We start from the raw sequence: 23862 nt of genomic DNA, 5'->3' as shown, positions 1-23862 counted from the left end.
GCAGCTGATCTACAACAGAACGGGTCAAATAGAAAAGAACTGAGGTGCTGCAATGGTTCAGAGTCCAGAACCTCAACCTGAGGGGAGCTGTGCAGAAGCAAACATCAAATAACTCAACATGTGTTGAGATTTCCTCCACAACCGTGAGAGAGACAAAGTGTGATCTTCAGTTGAAGTAAAAATTATGGATTTAAAAAAAGGGGTCCAAGTTCCAGGCGCAGACTTCTCACAAGGTGAAATTATCCTTGATTATACGAGTGTGAAGCAGGTTTTAGGAAGAGAATGACTTCCATTGGCCTGAAGAGCAGTCGGGAATGAAAAATGAGAGGATTTATGGGCGAAAGCACCAGGCATAAATCCTAAATACCTGTAAACCCCACATCTTCTCTGCCCGGTAATCTCCGGCGCTGCGCTTCGAACAAAAATAATTTGTGACCAGCGAATGTCTGACAAACACAGACGAGCCTCATGAACCACAACAGTCATCCATGTCCAACTCAATATAATAACAAAGTTGTCAGGTTTTCTTTTTCTTTTCTCCTTTCCTTTGTGGTAGTTTCCTGTTTGATGATTTCCATGTATTTTGTTTCGTGTGCGTTTCTGTCGTGTTCAGTTCCTTGCGTTCTTTTGTGCCACTTACTGTTCCTCCTTCAGTCTTCTTTTCAACTTGTTGCCCCGCCCACTTTCAACTGCTTCCTTTTGTTATTATTCCAGGCGTTTTACATTTTAGTCATCCAGCCTGGTCTTTGGTAGTTTGGTAGTTTTCATGTAAACCTTTAGTCTGGCTTCACGTCTAATCAGGTTCTTCTCGAGTTTCCTGCGTTGCCACATGAAGTTCTGCCATGTCAGCGTTTTTGTAATATTCTCCTATTAAACCATTTTCTCCTTCTAGCTCCTTGTGTCGGCCTGCACCCTCAAGCTTGATAGGAGCATTTCCCATGGCATTATCCCAATGGGGTACCCCAACAGCACCACCGTACTTTACACCTAATTTTGTATTGACTTTTAAATACAAAGTAATTAAAACAGAGTTTTGCTGGTACTTTAAGTTGTGGTAGCGTAATGTCATCGGCATACAATGTTACCTTAAGTCGTAAAGACTGCAGAGCTCAGGTGGAACAGAAGCAGGTATGAACACTGTTTGCACTATGTGGATTTCAAAGAATCAGGAGTAGGCGTGAATATATCCGGACCACAATGCATCACAACATATTGACTTCAAGCACGCACATTAGAATCTGTGAAAAGGTCAATGAAGGTCATGAAGCAAAATGAGTTAATAAACGTTTGAGAGTGCACACACGTGACCAAGTCAATGTGGTTGGGAGACGTCAAAGCAGAAACATCACACACACACCCCCCCCCCCCCCCACCACCACCACCACCACCACCCCACGAATCACACCTGGAACTTTCTGGGATTTTTGTATTGAAAATTAAACATTGGAATAAACAACCACTTTTACTGTTTAATGACTTAATTGAAGTTAGGACAGTTTTCAATTAAAAATAAATACATTTAATTACCAATAGTTTATTTTATTTTATTCTAATCAATTCAGATTTTTTGTGTAGTTTCAACTAAATATTAATCAAGTATTCTGATAAAACAAACAAACCATGAGAAGATGATGTAAACTCAACAGTGACAAAATAAAACTGTTCCAAAACGATTTTAATCTGAGCTCAAGTGAAAAAAACATAAATCAGAATGTATCATACAATAAATAAATAAATAAATAATCTAACTGTTGGTGAGAAACTGGTTCCATCTTCATGCTTCCATTGGTTCACAGAGGTTCAGGATCAACCAGGAGCTGCTGATTAACTGATGTACAGGTGTGTGTTGACACAACGTCAATGCGGAAAGACGTCAGCAATGACCTTAGAGAAGGAGCAGTTGCTGCCCATGAATCTCTGAAGGGTCAAAGGTCATTTCTAAACTATCTGGAGTCCATTGATCTACAGAGAAAATTATTATTCACAAGTGGAAACATTTATGACGGCTGACAATCTGCACAGCAAATTCACCCAGAAGGTCAGACTGTGCAGTGACTATACAGCCTCAGTCAGCAGGTCAAAGGTCATTGCCTTTTCTCTCCAAAAACAAGATGGCAGCACAACTTAGGTTTGGAAAGTTCTATCTGGAGGAACCACAAGACTTCTGGGACAGAACCAGAAACAAAGGACAGAGGTTTACCCAGAATGCACTGCTGCAAACAGCTCCCCCCAGCTGTCAGCACGGTGGTGGAGGCTGATGGTTTGGGCTCTGTCAGTCACTGAGTGGACCAGGAACTCCTCTGGAGACCAAAGGGTTCTGGAGTCCAACATGAGTCTGTTTGTCCAACAGTAAAGTGGATTTTGAGGTTCTTATTGATTCTGAATGATCGATGTGCATCTTCAGTCTCAAACCCAGTAAAGGTCCAGATGTGGTCCTCCTGCTCCTCGGTGACATTTCAGGACAAAAGCGGACGTCAGTTCGCTCCAGGCGTTCGCTTTGTGTCGTTTTTCCACCCGAGGAGTCGCGACATTGTTCGGCTGCATCGACACCAGTCATGTCTTTTTTTTTTATTATTCTCTGCAACAACGAGAAGCAGCAAAAAACAAAAAAGGACAATTCCAGTCAACACCGGGGCTCAGAGGCTGAATAAAACATGGGAGTGGTAAAAAGGCGAAGCAGCGGCTCCTGACAGTAATCAGTGAAAGACAAAGGACGAGATGTTGTTTGGCGGCTGACACTGTCACAAAAACGTCAAAAGCAGCAACAATCAAAGCCCTCGGCTCGTGCCACAGAAACCCAGTTCTCTTATTAGTCAGCAGCCTGTAAAACAGCCGAGGGTGAAGAGCTCAAATATGAAACAACGGGGGAGTTTCTTTATTCTCGTGTATTAACAACTAGTCAATTACACGAGACAAAGAAGAGCTCATCTGCAGCGCGTTCAAAGGTTCCCAGGAGCGTCCAATTAGAGGCGAGTGCAGCCGAGCTCGTTAAGAGGCAGCCGCCTTCTGTCTGGTCCAAACTGTGGCCGAAGGTGTGAAACGGTCCAATAACTGAGCCGGACCTCATCCCACATCCGCATGTTTCATTTGTCTAAATTTACCTGCAGCTTTAAAAGACAAAACAACTGGAAACAAAAAATGAACCGGGTTCAAAACAGACGTTTGAAGCAACTTAAAAAAGAAGACAGTTTAACTAAAACATCAATAATCTGTGACAGATTATAAATAAACCACCGCAACATATTCAATATGAGTTCATCTTCCAGTATCCTGAACAATCAGGCTTTCCTTCAGTCATCAGTGTGGCCAATAAAGAGGTGAGTTCTACGTTCTCCAAGTTTTTATTGTAAAATCAGCCGAAGAGTCGTGCTCTGAGACCACAGAAGAAGAAAAAAAGCCACAAGTTGCTAAATGCTCTTGACAGATTGGAGGTCTGCTACATTTTCAGCTGAAGAACAGCTAAAAACAGCAAATGTCTGGCTAAGAATATCACAAGGGTAGATAGAGGCTAAAGTAGCAAGAGGGAAGCTAAAAGTAGCAAAAGGCTAACTAGAAGCTAAAAGTAACAATCTGGACAAAAGCTAAAAACAGCAAAAAATATAGTTACAAGATAAAAGTGTAGCTAAGTAGCTTGAAACTAAAAGTAGCCTAAAGTTAGTGAAAAGCTAAAGTAACAATAGCATAGCTATGAGTACCAAAAGGTAAGCTAGAAGCTAAAAATAGTTTGGTTAAAAGTTGCAAAAAAGGTGGATAAATAATGAGATGGCTAGGTAAAAGTAGCAAAAGACTGAGTAAAGCTAAAAAATATAAACTGCTCGTCAGAAACTATAAGTATAAATGGTTAGCTAGAAGGTAATACTGCATGTAGCTAAAAGTAGCAAAATGCTAGCCAGAAGCTAAAAGTAAAGTCTGGCTAAAAGCTTAAATACCCAAAAGCTAGCTAGAGCCTAAGAGCAGCAAAATAGTACCGGTAGTTAAAAACTAGCAAAATCTTGACAAAAGTAGCAAAGAGCTAGATAACTTAGCAGAAGGCTAGTAAAAAGTACCAAAAGTCTGAGTAAAAGCCAAAAATAATAAAATTGCTTGCTTCTAAAAGTAAAAATCTAAAAGTATAAAAGGTTATTGGAAGATAAGTTAGCAATATTGAAGCTACAAGTTGTAAAATGCTAGCGCGAAGCTAAAAGTAAAGTCTGGCTAACATAACTAAAGCTTATCCAAAACTTAAAATTGCAGAGCGATAGCCTAAAACTAGCAGAGTGCTAGCTAAAAAAAAAGCAAAAGATCAATTAAAACATAAAAGTAAAACTGATTGCTAAAAAATAAAAGTATAATAAGTTAGCTTGAAACCAAAGTAGCTTTAGTGTAGCTAAAAGTAGCAAAAGGTAGTCGGAAGCTAAAAGTACAGCTAAATGCTAAAATAGCTAAAGGCCTGTTAGTAGCTAAAAGTTGGACAGCAGTGGCAAAAATTAACACAGCAAAAGCAGCAAAAGGCTGGCTAAAAGCTAAAAACATCAAAAGGCTAGCTAAAAGATATTTCAGCTGTTTCTGTAGGTAAACAGAAGGTAAAAGATAATTTGTGTTTCTGCCTCCAATATTTACTTTTTTTATTGTCTTTTCTAGTTTTTGCGATCTTTCATCAGTTTTCTGCATTTTTGCAATATCACATCGTGTTGAACGTTCATATTTTATAGTTAACAAATCCAAAAAACAATAAAATCTTCATTTTATTAATTTGTCGTGCTGGAATTGGAACTTTAAACATTTTATTTTGTTGTAATCTGTAAAATAAATAAAAATGTCACCAACTAAAAACTGGTGATTGTGATTTTTGGAGGAAAAGTGGTCGAGTAATCTAAAAAATAATATTCAATGGATGAAATCAAATAAAAATATATGTTTTAGTGGCGGCTCTTCTACGTGGGCAGGCAGGAAAGGTTAAATGATTTTACAACCTGAACTAACGGGGATTTTAATGTTTTGTTGTAAACATTCAGAGAAAATCTTGTTTTTTAGCGCTCGTATTGAAGCGTGCCCCTACAGTTAGTGCCACCAGATATCCTTCTCTTTAGCCTCAAACACAACAAACATCTTTATTAAGGCCACAACGGAGATGCTTTGTGGCAGGAAGCTGAAGAACAGAAGTCTGCTCAACTATTTATTATCCGGTCAGTTTATTTATTTGTTTGTTTGTTTTGTATCAGGGCTGTAGTTTAGCTTTTATGAATGGATCCATGGAAACCTTAAGAAGGACACTCTTCCCTTTCAGAACCCTCCAGGTTTGTGGAGGTAAAATAACTGCGTTGATTAAAAGCGGGGACACTCCTCCTGTCGGCTCTTTTATCCATTTCCCTCTTCGGCTGGGTGAAATTAGCCGAAGGCTGCAAATGATGAGCCGCTGGGTCCGCGCTGATAGCTGCTGACCGTCCCACCTCTAAGCAAACAGCCGAGACGAGGAGCATCAGGCCTCCTTCCTGACTGATAAAAGCATGAATCGGTTTCATTCTTATCCTATCTCGAGTCTTTCAAATACTCAGCCGCCCCACGCCACCCGCAGGTTGTCAGCAGCCGAGGCGAGAGCCCCCAGTCTGTCTGTTTATATACATTACATCACATGAAGAGCAAATATTAATGCTCCGTTTCCGAACCGTGGGGCCATCCCATAATGCATTTATCCTCCGCAAACGGCAATGTCACGCTTACACAGGGGACAGGCGTCAGCTGAAATGAATAACTCGATCAAATTACACAGCCGGACCGCGAGGGGAATAATAAGGCCGCCGCTGGGCGACCTGAAGGGCCCGGCTGGGTCAGAGCACCGGGCTGGATGCTAAGACTGGAAAAAATGGAGCTGTTAAGAAGAGGACGGCAACCAGAGCCACCTAAATGGAGCTTCTGTTCAATTTCAGAAAGATTTTGGACACATTTTACTTAATGATTGGCAAGTAATGTCTTACCTGCTGCAGATAACTCTTTGAATGGGTCAGTTTTGGAGAAATGGAGTTAAATTCTGCTCAGTTAATGAAGCAAACATCATTTTTTAAACTTCATACCACCAGTTCCTCTGGCAGAAATCTTGTGATGTTCTTGTTGGATGTACCCGAGGGTTTGTTGGACGTGCTACAGCTGGATGCAGCTGTTTTGTCATAACCCAGGATCACACAGGGAAACCTATAACCTCAGACGAAATGTTTGGAGCAAACCTAAGTTTGCCTTTTAAAATTTTCCAGTACAAATCTTGCTCAAATTCAGCCATCACGCTTCTCTGGCTGCGTCTTCGGCTTGGGAAAAATTATGAAAAATATGTTTTCCATGTGTGGACGATGGACGTATTGTGAGTCACTGTTACCAGTACAGTGGGCATAATGTTTTGTAGTCATCCTGGTGGAAGTCAATGCCAATTTTCTGAACATTTGTCCACCATCGCGGAGCAAAAAGGGTGAATTGGAAACGCCTTCCATCTGTTCACGCATGTTAGAACCAGTTAGATTCAGCTAAACTTAAGTTCGCAAACAAAATTTACATGTGAGCACGTCAGGAAGAGTCCGATGTACACGCCATTAGCCGACTACACGTGACAAACCGTGATTGGTCAACATAGCAGCAGCAGCAGCAGCAGCTAGCTGAACAGCTTTATAGAATCAAACAAATCAAGAGGTTTGTCAGTCCCACGTCTTCAGCGTGAAGGAGACAAACGTGTGACGCAGACTGAGTGACAGTTGCTTTAGCAGTTAAGCTTCAGCTACTTATTTTTTTTTACATGTTTAGCAGTTTAGCTTTAGCAAAGCTAATGTTTTAGTAAGGAAATTATAGGTTAGCAAAGCTAACCTTTCAATTAGCTGTGCCCATCACTGACGTGACGTTTGAAGACGACAGAAAACCACTTTGGTCTTGGGTTCATTTCACTGGTGGACACAGTTCTGCTAATCCGCTAACAGCTAATAGCAGAACTAACTTTTCGTTCAGCAGATCAGCGGTTTCGATAACTTTGGAAACCGTTAACAGAATTAGATTCCGCAAAATTAGGTGTTGCCAAATTTAAGTCGGCTAATAAAATTCACAAGCCTTTTCCTGTCTGTTGTGGGCGTGTCCCGAAGAGTCCGTTAGGCACGCTATTGGTTGACGTACATTTGACATTTTGTGCCATTTTGAACCTTTAAAAATCACATTTTGCACAATCTCAAGTTGCTACGCTAAAACTATGTGTTATGAATGACTCTCAGCTACTACCATACCAAATTGTAGCTTTGTATCTGTAAAAGTCACTTAGGTGTAGCCATTTTGGTCCAGACTGAGATCAGCTGTAGCAGCAATCTTGAATTAAGCGGACTCTAAACCTAAATCAGTTCTAGAAACATGTCCAACGATTAAGTTTCAAAAATGTCATTGAAGTCTATCCAGTGACGCAAGAGATATTTTGTCAAAAGACTGAATGACTCCAACGGTTATTGCCAAAGTTTAATGTGTCTCATGCAACGTGTCGCACTCAGAGTATGTGTTGGGGATGACTCTCAGCTACTACCACTCAAAATGTTAGCTCAACATCTGTTTAACTGACATTAAATATATATTTTTTGTTTGGTGAGGCTGGGTTGGCCATCTTGAAAAACATTTATTATTTATTTATTTTTATAATGGTAGCTTCAACACTTTATTTTAAACACCTTGCACGTTTCTTTAATGGTTAACTTTGAGTACTTTTCCTCTACGGTGTGTTTAAGGAACACAAATTTATTTTATTATCCACATTTTTTAATCTAGACACATAAAAAACAGATTTTAGTTTGTTGGTTTGTCCAGATAATGGCCGATTCCAGTTTTTATATGATTAAACATAAATAAATACAGAAAATGGTTTGTTTGTGTGTGCAACAAATAAAGCTTATAATGAATTAATGTATAACAGTTTTGTGTTACGGTGTAGAAAAGTTTCCAAACATGTTTTAAAATCAGGTTTCATAGTTGTGTTGACGTCCTGTAGCTCCAGTAAAGGTAATTTCGACGCGACACAATCATATATTCGACACGCTACTCGCTCAAGTGGCTTTAACAGGATCTTTTTTTCTCGTTACACACAACCAGGTCCAAAAAGCAATCATTTCCTCACTTTAAAGCACAGGACGAGGGAGCCGAGGCTGCTAATGCCAGAGATTAACGTCCACGGATTCAGGAAGACGCGCAACAAATTTCAGGCACGTGGAACCAGGAAGACTTCCACGGCCCGCTGCTCCTTTTAAACCTCAAGTAGGTGAAGTCGTTATACTCCAGCAACAGTTCCCTCAAACATGTTTCTCCTCACGATAATTCAATTATGAATCCAATATCTTTCCTGCCTGTGCCAAATGTCAAGCTGGGCCTGAGTTATTCCCGGCTACGTGCACAATCAGTTGGTTTTGGCCTGGAAGTGCCGGGAATCTGCCGGCCCGAGCTGCGTTCCTGCATGCAGATTGATCCAGAGATTAGCCACCTGATACGTCCGACCTGAAACGAGGGCATCCGAGGGCCTAAAGCAACCGCCGCCATCGTCTCCGTGTCCTCTCATACGCTCCACCACTGATTTTAAGAGAAAACATACAAGTTGTTTTGAGGTTTTTTAGCAGCCGAGTGCTTAAAGTTACAAATGACAGATAGATAAAGAGTTGCCAAACTGGCAGAAATAATGTTTTGTTTTGAAGCAGGTCCAGTAGAATGAGATTTGAAAGATGGGAGGTCAGCTGTTCAAGATAAGTTTATTCTCCCTAAAGGATCGCTGGTCTTTATTTATTTTCACCATCTTCTCACTTAAGCTTCATATGAAGAAGCAAAGAAAAAAGTTTTTTTTTTATATATTAAAACAGCAATTTAGAGGTGTTTTACATAAAATATACGCACAGATTTAGGTAAAAACAACATTTAAAACAATAAATGTTGGATAAAAAAATATATTTAAGATGATATATCAATGCTGAAGAGGTTCCTGGACACAAACATGATTTGTAGTTGAAGCACGCGCCCCATAAAAAAACAAACAGAACATCTAACTGTTCTGTAATGTTACGGTTTATTGCAAAATATTTCATGAACCACTAGACGAACTTTACTGAAACCTTCAGGAAATAATCAGCGGACTCACATCAACAACTGATTATTATCAGGAGCAAACCCAATTTAAGATGGTCCCACAAACAACAGACCGTAAAAAATAAAACACCAGAATCGGTCAGTTTTACAGGTGCTGACCCAACATGTGGTGTGGTAGTAACAGAGTAATTCAGAACATGTAATCTGAGTGCGGCGTCTTGGTATACGTATAAGGATAAAGCTTAAAGTTTAAAGCTTGGCGGGTGATATGCATTCCTTCAGGGAATGTTTGGTTTTCATAATAACTTTTTTTTTTTTTTACTGCAGCAACTGAACTCAAAGTGGCTTCAAAATTATATTTGGCAGTAAGGAACCGTGCTGATAAGATCTAAACATTGCCTAGAATTGAAAACCAATGTAAACCTAAACGGGATGTTTAAACTTCAGTTTTTTAGAGCAACTACAATTTTGGAGTGGATTTTTTTATTTATTTACAGGTTGCAGTTGAAAGCATCACCAGTGTTTTCCTTAGGTCACTAACCTTGGCAGGGCCCTCATCTCTTCGGGGTTTTATTTTAATTTATTTTTTGGATGGAGGGGAGCGTGTTGGATGAAGACACACCTGTGTTGCTAGCTTAGCGCTATGTTAGTGCCGGCAGTTATTGATGAGGGGGGCGGGGATGCATGAGTGAAGAGGAGTGCTACACTACCTTTTTAGCTAGCGCGTCTGTCTATATTTTGCACCACTAGCTTAGCGTTTCATCAGTGTGCGAGTGTGTGAGTGAGTGTGCGAGTGTGTGAGTGTGTGAGTGTGTGAGTGTGCGAGTGTGCGAGTGAGCGAGTGAGAGATAGATATTGCAACTTTTCATGTGTGGAAATGTTAGGCCTTCTCTGAAGGCGTAAAAGGCCCTGAGGGTTCCCCACTGATGTTTGGTAAATTAGTGCCAACATGAAAACACAAAACACATAATTTACCTTTGTATTTGTTTTTGTGACGTGCACAACATTGTGACCTTTTGACCTTTTACCTTCAGCCTGTATCATGTCGGCTTGACAAACGACATGTGTAAGAAACAATAAAGACAAATGAAGGCGTCCCATAAACTCGCCTGCCCTCCTCATTGTTGAAGACTCTGCCAACCTGATTGCGGGCTGCTCCTTCTCGTTATTCATGGGCTGTCTTGACACGTGTGAGGACGTTTTATTGCTGCCCTGCCGTGGTGGCTGAAACGACTCTGTGATGAGTCGGTGTAGCCTGCAGTCAAGTTCAGGGAGTAACGTGCCGAGTGTTATTTCAGAGGAGGGAAATGGCTCCTCCACGCAGTCCTGTTGCTTGTAAATAACGCCCGCTGGTGACAGGCGTCGATCTTACTAAAGGAGCCGTTAACACACCTGTAAGGTGCAAACAAACGAACTCTGCACGTGTCTAAAGACAAATCAGGGCAGGAACATTTCATGGACTTCATTATCAACTGCTAATAAAACTAGTTTTAAGTTTTGTTTAATAAAACCGATGAAGAACATTTTAAGTTGGGTTTTATAGAACTGTTAAGTATTTTACCTACAGAGGAGAGAAAATGCAGTCTCACGTTGCAATGGCAGGAATTCTCAAGGAATCACGCTAGCAGATACCCAAAGTAGCAGCTACCCAAGCTAGCAGATGTTTAGGCTTGCAACCATCCATCCATCCATGCATTATCCTTACACACTTCTTCCTCTACGGGTCACGTGGAGTGGACCTTGGTGCCCATGTCCAGCAGTCAAGCTTGCAACTACGCAAGCTAAAAGCTATTCAAACTAACAGCTACTAAAGACAGCTGCTACACCTGCTACACCTGTTCAAACTGGTGGCTTCTCGAACTAGCACATACTCAAAAGTGTGTTACCCAAAGTAATAGCTACATAAGCTATTTACTTTAAAAAACAGCATTACAAGATGGTTGAAAAAATGTGTCTTTTAAAAAAAGTCACATATTAATCTAGTGGTTTTATTATTTTAGTGTTTACATTTTTAATGGCGTTATGACCTCAAATGCTTAGTAATCCATGACAAAACAAATAAAAATTTAAACCGCTACAGCTAACTACTGCGAGGCTGTTTGCACCAAGAAATAACTTCTAAATTCTGAGAGCCGTAACAATGTTCATAAAACAGTTTGCATGAACCACTAAGAAATGTTTGGGACCTGAGCCGTTTAAAAACACAAGTCTTCTCAGACTAGCCGGTAGCTCCTCAGCTCGGTCTGAATTTAACCGTTTTACTAAACTGATGCAGTTCAAACAGTCATCTACAACAGGTAAGACACAAACTACTCAAAACCTTTTCCCTAGTCCTAAAATGTATTATTAGAAGTCATTAAAATGGCACAAATAAAGAGTAAAAATGGAGCTAGCTCTGAGGCCATGACCTTCCACTCAGCCTGGGAATGAATAATGCTAACATCAGGCAGAAAGGCGGCAGAGGAACAGAAAATACATCGAGGTGGAAAAGCACAAGAAGCGGGAAAAGAAAAACGGGGGAGCACGGCTATGAAATCGTATAATTGCGCCGCAGGGAATTTTAATCAATTAGAAGCGCGGCACTAATTGAAGGCGGCGTTGTGTTTACTGACTTGTGGCGGAGAGCTCAGGAGGAATAAACAGAAAATGAACCGTCACACACTTCCTGGTGGCTCGAGCGCGCCGGGCTCAGTTCTGCGTCGTTACGACTTTCAGGGCCAACAAATGCTTTAAAAGCTAAGCGAGTGTGAGCTCAGGCGGTCACATCTATTCATGAACACAAAGACGGGTCAGGCTTTATCTGTCGGCGTGGAGCTGAGAGAGCGGACCCTCTCGAGCAGCCGAGCCCGAGTGTCTAATGGTGTCTGACAGTGTCCAAATGGACTCCCGTACAGTTCAGAGGAGGTCATTTACATCATTAAGTGCTGCAGATGAGATGAATAATTAATGAAGTGCTGCCGCGGCGGGAGCAGCAACGAGAAAAAGAAAAACGTTGAGTGAGACAGGAAGCTCTGCAGTTGGACGAGGCGATGCAAACAGGTGCCGTGTTTACCGAGAGGCTGCGACGCTTTCCTGACGTCCTCCGGAGTGAAGGAAATTTCATTACCGACATCCAAACTGCACATGCTTGACTGGCAGACTGGAGAAAGGAAATCGATACACGCCATTACCCCGGCTCTCGGCTGAGGTGTACCGTACGCCGCGTGTCGTCGGCAGCGTAGAGCAAACCTCAATTAATGTTGACTAATGAAGATTTAAGAAGCTCCTGTTCTTCTTCCCTTTGAGCAGCTGTCAGGGGCTGATTACAGCTTCATGTCGCAGGAGTCCTCGCTGCGCTGCCACGGTGTCGTTTTAGCTTTCACGCCTGAATCCTCCCCGATCCGGCTGAGGGCGACCCTTTGACCCCGCAGGATGATGAAGAAGACAACGCAATGAAGGAGGACTCCTCCGTCTGCTCTCAGACCTGCATCTGGTTAGAAAAGGAACCAGAGGCCTGATGGACTCCGTCACACACGTGGAGATACAAAGATGACAAACACAAAAAGTTTCGTTGGAACTCAGGAAACCGTTCAGTTATGACGAAAAGTTTTTCTTTTTGTTGTTTAGGAAACACCAGATGATCCGTCTGTCCTTCACCGTTTACAAAATGACAAGTTTTAGATCAGTGGAGTCCAGTTCCAGTCCTCAGAGACCACAGTCCTGCAGGTGTTGGGTGCTGCTAACGCTCCATAATAAAAACATAGAACCTGCATGAGTGTCCAGCAGCCAGATGGGTTTGTTGAAGGGTTCAGGTTCAGGTGAAGAAGACGTTTGGTGTTTAGGTTAGAGCACGTGAAATGTTTCAGCATGGAGGTAAAAACCAGGCTCTGGGTCGGGGGGGCTCAGGTGGAGTTCAAGGATCCAGGCGTCTTGTTCCTGAGTGATGGAGCAGGAGACAACGGATCGGGGACTTGTCCTCAGTAATGAGGGCGTTGCTTCGGTCAGTCGTGGTGAAAACAGAGTTGCGTCTAAAGGCAGAGCTCTGGATTTACTGGTCCCTACGTTCCAGCCCTCAGCTGTGGTCACAGGGTTTGGATCAGGACTGAAAGAACCAGATCCTGGATCCAAGCAGCTGAAATGAGCATCCTTCATAAGGTGGGGTGGGGGATTAGCCTTAGAGGGGGTGAGGAGGAGCTCCGTCGTCCGAGGGGAGCGAGCTGCTCCTCTGCATCTGAAGGAGGCAGCTGAGGAGGTTCATCTGATCAGGACACCTCCATTTGGAGGTGTTTCAGGCCCGTCCCACTGAGAAGAGACCCCAGGACAAAACCAGAACTCACTGGTGGCAGTGGGGGTTATATCCTCTCTGGTCTGGGAACACGGAGTGGAGCTGGAGTGTCGTTGGGGGGGAGGGGGTTCTGGGCTTCTCTCTCCCGGACCTGCTTCCTCCGTAACCCGACCACGGTTCAGCGGTAGAAGATGGAGTCGCTTAAAAACGAGCAGTCCGAGTGTAACAGTGGTTCTTTACGAGCCTGTTCTGAGGTGCAAAGAGTTCTGAAACGTTTGCTTTGACAGACAGATGTTAACAGTTACATCGTCACCCGCCCTTTGTGACAACAATTATTAATAGATTTGTCTAAAACACTTTCTGTACGTTTAGGAATCTGTCTCCAAAGAGTCTGAAGCGTTTGAATCTCCAGGGGGAGCCCAACTAAATAAATAACCCCAGAAACATTTCAGGTTTCAGCTGCGAGTCTCTCCAGGACTCGAGGCTGCCGACGGGTTCGCCTGCAGTCAGAATCGACACGTGTGCACAAACCTGCAGCAGAAACATAAACCTGCGCCGGACCTCACTGCGGGGCAGAGAAGTCGTGAAATGAAGTTTGCACAGAAAGATTTCCCTCCTGGGTGAAACGAACAGGAAGTTCTTCACAGATCGTCAGGACGAAGAATCCTGCAGGAATCTGAGCTTCGAGGTGCAAAAAACAAGAGTTCACAAACCTTTGTTTGTGTACAACGAATAAATGTTTACCACAAATCGATTCCTTCAATGTGAGTGAAAACTAATAGAACAAACACTTTTCTCTTTTTGCTTCGTTAAAAGAAAACACCATCAAGCGTTAAAATGTTTCCAAAGTTCATTTAATTGACTGAAGTGAAGTTTAGTTGTTGGAGCTAAACTTTGGCCAAATTAACTCGTTAGGGTGCTGAAGCCGTCTGACACCAGACACTAATTGGTCCAGAGCAGATGTTCCCCTCAACGAGCAACACAGAACTGTTATTTTAATCTTATTGTTCAGAAGAAAAGATCAAATCCAGCAGCTGCTGCGACGGAATCTGTTCAACAAAATGATCGTTTGGCTAAAAACAGTCAACGACCATTAAATGATTTGTGAAGCGTCGTGAAGAAACAGAACCGTTTTAAATCCGTGCATGAAAGAAAGCCCGACTAAAACTCGGGCTGTTGTCAAAATGAAATTAAATAATTAAGATTTGTTATTTGGAACAAAAAAATGAGGTCAAAACGTTAAAATAGAGTAAAAAATTCAGACTCGGGTGGATCGCCTCTATCTGGAGCATAAAGGTGTCAGAGCAACAACATTCAACCTTTATTTAAACTGGTTAGTCCCATTGAGCCTCGGGGACTCATTTACAAGAGACCTGACAACAAGATGGAAAGACATCAGCAATGACCTCAGAGAAGCAGCAGTTGCTGCCCGTCAATCTGGGAGGGGTCAAAGGTCATTTATAAACCATCTGGAGTCAATCGATCTAGAAAGAAAAATAAATTAAGACAGCTGATATTTCTAGGATTGGCAGGAGACTCACCCTGAAGGTCAGACCATGCAGTGAGCTCCAACTCACACTCTATAGGCCTCAGTTAGCAGGTCAAAGGTCATGACCGCTTCTCTCTAAAAACAACATGGCAGCTCCACTTAGGTTTGGAAAGTTTCATCTGAAGGAACAACGAGACTTCTGGACCAGAACCAGACCAGAGGACAGGCGTTTACCCAGAATGCACTGCAGCAAACAGCTCCTCCCAGCTGTCAGCACGGTGATGGAGGGCTGATGGTTCAGGATCCTGTCAGTCACTGAGTGGACCAGGAACTCCTCTGTAGACCAAACTGAGGTTGTTCAAACAATTCCACAGAGCCCCACTCCAAAATAATCAAACTATCCCTTTAAACAGTTTAGGAGCCACTCCTCTGTTTATGTGTCTCCCTGTTTTAGAACGTCAGGTATTAAAGAGAAAATTAAAGAGTCCAACTCGTGGGCAGCACCGGCCCGTCTCCGAGGAAACAACCAAGACTGTTTTTTTATGACCAGCGGCCATTTTCCCTCGTATTCACACCACGGGAAGTCCATCTCTTTTATTGGTCTCCATCTATTGGAGACGTTTCTGAGAATCACAACAAGAAGCGAAGCAGAGTCTAGTTTCTGAGTCAGGGTTTGTCAGATTAAAACCAACAATCACAATCTAAATATTTACAAAGTTGATCCTGATTTTATTTAGTCATTTATAACTCAGCGAGTCCTGATTTATGTTCTGATCGGAACAGAGGTACAATACGGTTAATTTAAACATCTATTTTTGATGTACCTCCATTATCAGCTTATTTGTCTAAAATGGGCTGAACTGATAAACATGCTAACCTCCTTTATATAGACAGATGACAAAAAACATAAAATAAATGGGGATGCTGGATATTACACTTTAAGTGTTGATAAAGATGTGGTCATCAGAAAGTGCAGTTAGAAGATGGTTGCTCCTATCACGACTAATGTCGCAGTAAGCCTGGCTCTGAGTGAGCCGCTGTTAGCTTGACTTATACATGGTTTCATGATGCTAACCGTCTGTTAGCTTTACTGTATAGTAGCATTTAGCTTGACTCTTTAGTAGTAGATTTTGTTAGCTAGGGTAAGTTAACTAGCAGAATGACTGAGTATTTGTTAGCTTGACTCTGCTAGCTTTTATTTGGATTCTTGAGTAGATATTAGCTCTCTGATGAGCTTTCTTCATCAGGCTGGTGGTGTGGTTGCTCCAGCTGAGGTTGTCATTCAGATACTTGTAGCTAGAGACCACTTCCACTGCAGATCCTCTTATGTTCGGGGAAGTGTTCAGGGTGGGGGTTAGGTGGGTTTGTTCCATCTAAAGTCCACAACCATCTCCTTCGTCTTCTTCACGTTGATGTGAAGGTTATTCTCCTTGCACCAGCTCTCCAGGTGTTTCACCTCCTGCCTGTAGCTGGACTCATCGTTGTTTTTGATGCATCCCACCACCGCTGTATCTGCAAACTTTACAATATGACAGTCTGGATAGGTAGCTGCACAATTATACGTGAGCAGAGTAAACAGGAGGGGGCTTAGCACACATCCCTGAGGCAAGCCAGTACTGAGGATTATGGTGGAGGAGGAGAAGTTGTGGATCCACAGTGACTGCAGTCTGTTAAGAAGTCTAGGACACAGTTGCAAATGACCTGACTGAACATTGTTAGACTTTATACCTGGATTATTGAGCATGGATTTAGGTGTTTTATGGTAATTAGCTTTTAAATTATTTTTAAAGCAAATATATCTCCAAAAGTTGTTGTTTTCCACTTTGATGTCAGCCATTTTTCTTGTTGCATCATCAGAAAAACAATCAACTTGAAAATTCCATCGTGAGATCGGTGGCGCCGCTGCGCTGTCCTCCTCGAGCTTCTACGTGTCCATGGCAACGTTGGACTTGAGCATTGATTTTACCATCTGAACACTTTGCAGATCTTGTTATGCCTTTTTACTGCCGGAGCAGAATGTCTTTCTCCAGCCGCTGGACGGTGATTTCAGCTAGAGCCACTCGGGCTCCATTAGCTGAAGGCCTCAACCTATTTGGGCCCCAATGAAACACCCTAATGGTACCAATAGGGCAGCTGGATTAGTCACATGTGCAGCTCAGCTCACATTCACACACCCTAAGTTCTCCGTCAGCGCTGTAGACAGAGTCAAAAAAACAGTTTTGACTGAGATTCAGAAGAGAAAAAAGAACTTTTGCCTAATGTGGCTTCAACAGAACTCCAGGAAACGACAGGACGGCCTTATTAGGAGCGCTGGAGACGGAACGTAATTAAATACACGGCGACGGGTCTTAGGAAACCATTTACCGGAGGAGAGTGATTCTGTGAAGCCTGGCCTGCTTCAGAGGAGGATCACCAGCCCTGCTTTCAAGTCCTTCCTCTGCTTTTCCAGGATTTCAGATCTGTCGGCGTGCGAGTCACTCAGGGCTGAGCATGAAAGGTCAATCACCATCCAAGGACTGAACAACCGTGTCTTTACTGAGCCCGGAACATAATCCAGATCCCTTACTTGCCTTGTGAACAGTTTGGACCCAGATGAATGCTAAAGCGTTAATGTTGTTCTGTTGTCAGGGTCATGGTGTAGCCAGTGTTAGTCCACAGGCTCTGAACTGACGAAGAGCTTCAGAGCAGTTTATGTTCAGAGTTTCAGACTTAAGTTTGAATATTAATGAACAATTAACATCCTTTAATCAGGATTTGATTCTGATCGGGCTCGATGAGCCGAGAGTTGGTCCAGTAGGTTTGGCTCCACGAGAAATTCTGCTGTTTCAAGTGTGATCTACAAATTTTTACTGAATATTCTTCTGATTTTTCTGTTCCATTTGTGGAGGAGTCACTATTTAGGAAAAGTTATTTTAGTTGTTCATGAATCGAACTGTTCGGCTCGCTCAGGATACGGGCGCAACGGCTTTTTATTTTATGTTCAGCTACTTTTAGGTAATCAGTAGCTACAAGCATTGCATCTATTTAGTTACTAATTAACTATCTCAACTACTTGCTTGCTATAGTAATTCACCCACTAACTAGCTAGTTATTTAGCATTTATCCAGCTTGTTAGCTACTATCTAGTTCACTATGGAGTTATGAGCTTATTTAGCCAAAGAACTGTTTATGAGGATGGGAGCTGCAAACGCAGAAAAAAAAAGTCTCAGTTTTGTTTTTAAACCTTATTTATTAATTTTTTTATAAAAAAATTATATATATATATATATATATATATATGCAGGCAGAGTTTATTAACTGACAATTTATATTGTTTTTAAATCTTAAAACCAACGTAGTTCAGAGTTTAAATTAAAATGTTAAAACTGCAGAATTTTATATAATTTGTTTACAAATCTTTTCTTTTCTCGTTGGAAATTTTTTCCAAACTTTCTGTAATTTTTCATTTTTAGGAGAAATCATGAAACAAGTTTAAAATATTTTTAATAAACAACAAAGTCAAATAAACTTTGATAAAAACTTTGTGTTGCTCCTCACATAGATGTTAAAATACATTTTTATCTCAGGTTATTCCAAATTATTGCTGCTGCATTTACATTACGTGGTAATATTATTTATTTTATTAATCTTATTTGAACTTATTATGGGCATATTTAAACTAATTTCACAGCCAGTGGACAAAATGTTATTTTACTGGATTTATATTGTTAAATCTGAAGTTTGTTTTTATTTAATTTTTTTCATGTTTCTACTCAGAATAATAAACTAATAAATGTTGCTGCTGCAGTCTGCTGATCCTTTGGCTCCATCTAGTGGATTAAATCATCTGGATTATGTTGGATCGAAACACACTCGTCTAAACAGATTTATTACTTTGATATCACAAATTTTAACAAACTAAAAACAAAATCAAACTTTTAGAATAGGTGTTGGTAAATTGTACAAACGTCATTTAAATTAGATATTTTTTTAATTAAGGCTGAAGAGTGAAAAATAACATTTTAAATATTTTTAAGCAGTTAAATATGGTTGATGTTTCCCTAAACAGCACAAACTGTTTTAAAGAACAAAACAAGAGTTAAACTGTTGTATTTACAGATGACAAGTCAAAGGGCTCTAACACCGTGACACATTTTAATACGTTTATTTATTAAATAACCAAAACTTTTTTCATTCTACCACAAAAAGTCCATGTTTGTGTAACCTACACAGGAAATGGTGGAACTAACTGGGGTTTACAGTGTCAGGCCAATGATTAGGTTCATATAGGAGAGTTAAAGGCAGGGGGGGCACGAGAAGAATCAGATGGGGGGGGGGGGGGCACGTCAGAGTCGGCATCTATTGGGGGGGTGGGGGGCAAATCCTACCTCAAATGTACTGATCACGTTGCAGTGGTGGGAGAACAGTCGGTTCTCCATGGACCAAGAAGACTGGTCCAGATCGGTTCAAGGGTTCTCAAGTGTGGCTCGCCATCTCCGTCATCAGGGAGGAATCCAGGTCCAGGTCCAAGTTCCAAGAGCTCCAAAAATACCGAGCCTGTGAAAACAAGAGGACTATGACTACCAGAGTCCATGTTTCTTGTTCAATATGGTGAATGGGCTGTACTCTTATAGAACATTTCTATCTAATCAAGATACTCCAAGCTCTTTACAACACTCTGCGTCCTCATTTATCTACAAACATTCATACAGCGCTCTACTAGATCTCTGCAAAGCTCATCTGAATCTGTAGAGACTAATCAGGGCTTTAGATCACATTCATACACCGATGAGACATCGGAGGCAACGAGGGGTTCAATGTCTTGCCCAGAGACACTTAAGCATGTGACTGCTGGAGGAATCGAACCCCCAACTCTCCCACTGGAGGACGACTGCTCTAACCATTCAGCCACAGCTGCCCACTATGGTGACATCACAATTAGTCCAAGTGCTTTTGACAATGCACCATCATTATAAATTTAGGATTCAAACAATTTGTCTGTACAGTTTAAACTGCTATGAAATGACTTATTAAACTCTATCTTGCTTATCTTTTTAAAGTTTCACTTTTAACCCAGTTTCAACAACAGTGCAGCTTAAATTAATTCAGTGGCAGTGTTGCATGCTGGGAACTAGTCAAGGCTTAAAATATGAACACAAACTACAATCCAAAGACAACACAGAACATAATAGCACACCTCTCATTATTTCACTGGTGAATATTAAGGCAGTTAGAAAATAAAGTTTTGGTGCAACACCTGTGTCCCACGTGACTCAGCACATGAATCAAGTGCAAAAAGAACAGGCAGGTGCTAACTCAACTAGCTTCACAGGAACACAAATTACAGCTTTGAGAAGTCACTGGTGACAAAACTGGACTAAAAGAAGTATTTCCACACAGCCACGTTACATTTGTAACATTAAATTCTCCTCAGCTCCATTTCTCATACAGCTTCTTTCACAATGTTAGCTCTTAGCCGCTAAGCTAATGAGCGCTAACGGAGTGAAATCCACTCACCGAGACACTTCCAATGGTCATCTTTGGAAAAGTGACCTGCCTCATCTCTCCGATACCTTCTCAGGTCGTCTGCATACAAAAAAAATGTTCAGTTGAGTCCTTCTCAAGTATTTTTGTAACTTTCCTACAGGTGTAGAAAGACCGCTCAGCTCTAGTTTGCCCGCGCTGGCAGTAGGCGGAGCTCAGCCGTTGAGTAGGCGGGACTTAGCCAGCTTGACCAATGGGAGTCTTGAATGATCTATTTTGGCCAATTACATGTCAGCTCAAGTAAAGTGGGCAAGTCTAACAGGGCAGGTCCTCGGGATGGATTCTTCTTTGTTGAAACATTTTGTATTTTATCCAAAAGACTTCTATAATCTGAGGAGTTGCAACAAACTCAACCTTATCACGGTGGACGGGGAGGGTTTTCAGTCTTTACCCCAGCTTCCTGAGTTCCAGGGTGGCGCTAAGGAGCAGCTACAGCTGGAGGTGATTGGCTTCAGGAGTATCTACTTCAGTGAGCTCCATTCCCTGCTGGAGCATTATCCTACCAATCAGTTTATGTGCCTCCAACCTTTTAGTGTACACAATGCTAAGAAGTACTTACTTTTGCGTATATCCTCCGTGTTTCCGTAGTCTGATTCTCCTGAACCACTTACCTGACTACTTAAGGCCTCCTATGTGGTACTCACCTGCAAGGCAGTGAAAATATATATCAGGATGTCCAACATTTCACTAAACACATCAGCTGTGAGATGGACCGACTAACAGATGAGGTCAGGCAGGAATCCCCGTGGACTATGATGTTTGCAGATGACATTGTGATCTGCTGTGAGAATAGGGAACAGGTGGAAGAGAACTTGGAGAGAAGCAGCAGAAAGATTGAGGAGGATGACTCTCAGTGGAGATCCCTGATAATGCAACAGCCAAAAAATACTGTAAAGTTGACCTAAACTAAAGAAAATGGAACATAAAACTATTTTTAAAAGTTACATGATATATTGTGTGAACTTGTTTGGTGTCAGATGGGGACGGGCAGCTGTGGCTGAGTGTTTAGAGCAGTCGTCCTCTAATGGGAGAGGTGGGGGGTTCGATTCCACAGGCAGTCACATGCTGAAGTGTCCCTGGGCAAGACACTGAACCTCTCACTGCCTCTGCTGTGTCTCATCGGTGTATGAATGTGGGTGTGGAGGTAAATGAGGGCACAGATTGAATTATGAAGAGATTTGAGTATCTTGGTTAGATAGAAAGGAGTAATAAAAGTACAGTTCATTTACCATTTTATTAGGTCTGAACAACACGTACCTGCTGGACGGGGTGGAGTGAAACAAAGTTCAACAACAAATCTGTGAAACGAAAGTTAAAGTTTCTCTGTGAGTTCAGAGCTGCAGCTGAAACAAACATCAGTTTGTCTGAAGAAAACCTTCCTGAGTTCATCTGTTCTTTCCTAACATCAGATTTTAATCCAGGTGAGTTCAGATTATTTTTTAGTTTCTACAGGAAGTTTTAACACAAACTCAGAGCTTCATGAAGGAAACTCAACAGGAAGCTAAATAAAAGACATTTCCTGTAAGAACAGTGGACTCTGAGGACTGAAGGACTTCACTGAAATATGATGAAGAAGCTGAGATGTTGCAGCTAAAACAAGCAGAGTTTGGAGAAACAGATTCAAAGCAACAGAAAATGTGTAATAAAATAAACTAAAAGTGAGTGAAGCAACAGTCTGCCTCAGCGTTCAGACGATGAAACTTCAGGGTTTAGTTGAAGTGAAGGATTCAACAACGATGACTTTTGAACCTGTTGTTGATTCTTTGACCCTCAGAGTTCAGACATGTCTGCTGGCAGCAACCTGAGGTCTGAGGAGCAGTTCCTGTGCTCCATCTGTCTGGACCCGTTCACTGATCCGGTCAGCACACCATGTGGACACAACTTCTGTAAAACCTGCATCAGCCAACACTGGGACGGTAACGTTCTCTACAACTGTCCTCTGTGTAAAGAGCAGTTCTCCACGAGGCCTCAGCTCAGAGTCAACACCTTCATCAAGGAGGTGGTCGCTCAGTTCAGACATGAAGCTCAGCAGAAAACCAGCAGCAGCTCAGAGCAACAAGCTGCAGAACCAGGAGAAGTTCCCTGTGACGTCTGCTCTGGACCCAGACTGAAGGCCCTGAAGTCCTGCCTGGTGTGTCTGGCCTCCTACTGTCAGACTCACCTGAAGCCTCACCTGACAGCTGCACGTCTGAGCAGACACCAGCTGGTGGATCCTGTGGAGAACCTGGAGGACAGGATGTGTTCGCAGCACGATCAACCTCTGCAGCTGTTCTGTAAGAACGACCAGACATGTGTCTGCATGCTCTGCTCTGTTTTGGACCACAAGACTCATGAGCTTGTTCCTCTGAGAGAAGAATATGAAGGAAAGAAGGCAGAGCTGAGGAACACAGAGGCTGAAGTTCAGCAGATGATCCAGAACAGACGTCTGAAGATCCAGGAGCTCAGAGAGTCGGTGAAGACCAGTAAAGATGCTGCAGACAGAGAGAAAGCTGAAGGTCTTCAGGTCTTCACTGATCTGATGGACTCTGTTGAGAGAAACAAGAAGAGCTTCATGAAAGAGATCGAAGACAAACAGAAAACTACAGAGAAACAGGCTGAAGACTTCATCAAACATCTGGAACAGGAGATCTCTGAGCTGATGAAGAGGAGCTCTAAGGTGAAGCAGCTCTCATGCTCTGAAGACCACCTCCACCTCCTCCAGAGCTTCAGGTCCCTGAAAGCTGCTCCACCCACCAAGAACTGGACCCAGGTCAGAGTCCATCCTCCATCATATGAGGGGACTGTGGTGAGAGCTGTGGCTCAGCTGGAGCGGAACCTCAGGGAGAAGATGAAGAAGCTGTTTGAGGCTGAGCTGAAGAGGGTCCAGAAGTCTGAGGTGGCTCTGACTCTGGATCCTAAAACTGCAAACCCTTACCTCATCCTGTCTGATGATGGAAAACAAGTTCACTGTGGTGATGTGAAGAAGAATCTTCCAGACAATCCAGAGAGATTTTCTTCTGGTGTTTTTTTTTTACCGACTCTGAGTTTCTCTCCAGAGAGATTTTCTTCTGGTTTTTGTGTTTTAGGGACTCAGAGTTTCTCTTCAGGCAGATTTTACTTTGAGGTTCAGGTTAAAGGAAAAATTGCGTGGATTTTAGGAGTGGCCCGAGAGTCCATCAACAGGAAGGGATTCATCACACTGAGTCCTAAAGATGGTTTCTGGACTGTTTGGTTGATAAATGGAAATGAGTACGAAGCGAACACCAATCCTTCAGTCCATCTGAGTCTCCAGTCTGGTCCTGAGAAGGTGGGGGTGTTTGTGGATTATGAGGAGGGTCTGGTCTCCTTTTATGATGTTGATGCTGCAGCTCTGATCTTCTCCTTTACTGACTGCTGCTTCTCTCAACAACTCTACCCGTTCTTCAGTCCTTGTCATAATGATGGAGGTAAAAACTCAGCTCCTCTGATCATCTGTCCTGTCAATCAATCAGCCAGATGTCCTTTCAATCAATCAGCCTGATGTCCTGTCAATCAATCAGCCTGATGTCCT

General features: G+C 42.2%; 1 protein-coding gene across 1 annotated transcript; it reads left to right on the top strand.

Annotated features, from left to right (window-relative positions):
• Nucleotides 1–22116: 22116 nt before the first annotated feature.
• LOC119424587 (E3 ubiquitin-protein ligase TRIM21-like) lies at nucleotides 22117–23832 on the top strand. The gene is made up of 2 exons (XM_037692076.1): nucleotides 22117–23332; nucleotides 23369–23832. The coding sequence occupies exons 1-2, from the start codon at nucleotides 22117–22119 to the stop codon at nucleotides 23830–23832; spliced, it is 1680 nt and encodes a 559-aa protein (XP_037548004.1).
• Nucleotides 23833–23862: the final 30 nt, after the last annotated feature.

Source organism: Nematolebias whitei, chromosome 18 (assembly GCF_014905685.2).
Source record: "Nematolebias whitei isolate Nwh7 chromosome 18, NemWhi1, whole genome shotgun sequence".
Lineage (NCBI taxonomy): Eukaryota > Metazoa > Chordata > Actinopteri > Cyprinodontiformes > Rivulidae > Nematolebias > Nematolebias whitei.
Note: the sequence above shows the minus strand (reverse complement) of the source record. Positions and strands in the feature narration are given on the sequence as shown.

Bases quoted from the DNA above. Each gene is read 5' to 3' on its own strand.
- LOC119424587 (XM_037692076.1), top strand. From the start codon at position 22,117: ATGTCTGCTGGCAGCAACCTGAGGTCTGAGGAGCAGTTCCTGTGCTCC. The intron at 23,333-23,368 runs GTGTTTTTTTTT...GTTTCTCTCCAG, and splicing joins TCCAGAGAGATTTTCTTCTG to AGAGATTTTCTTCTGGTTTT.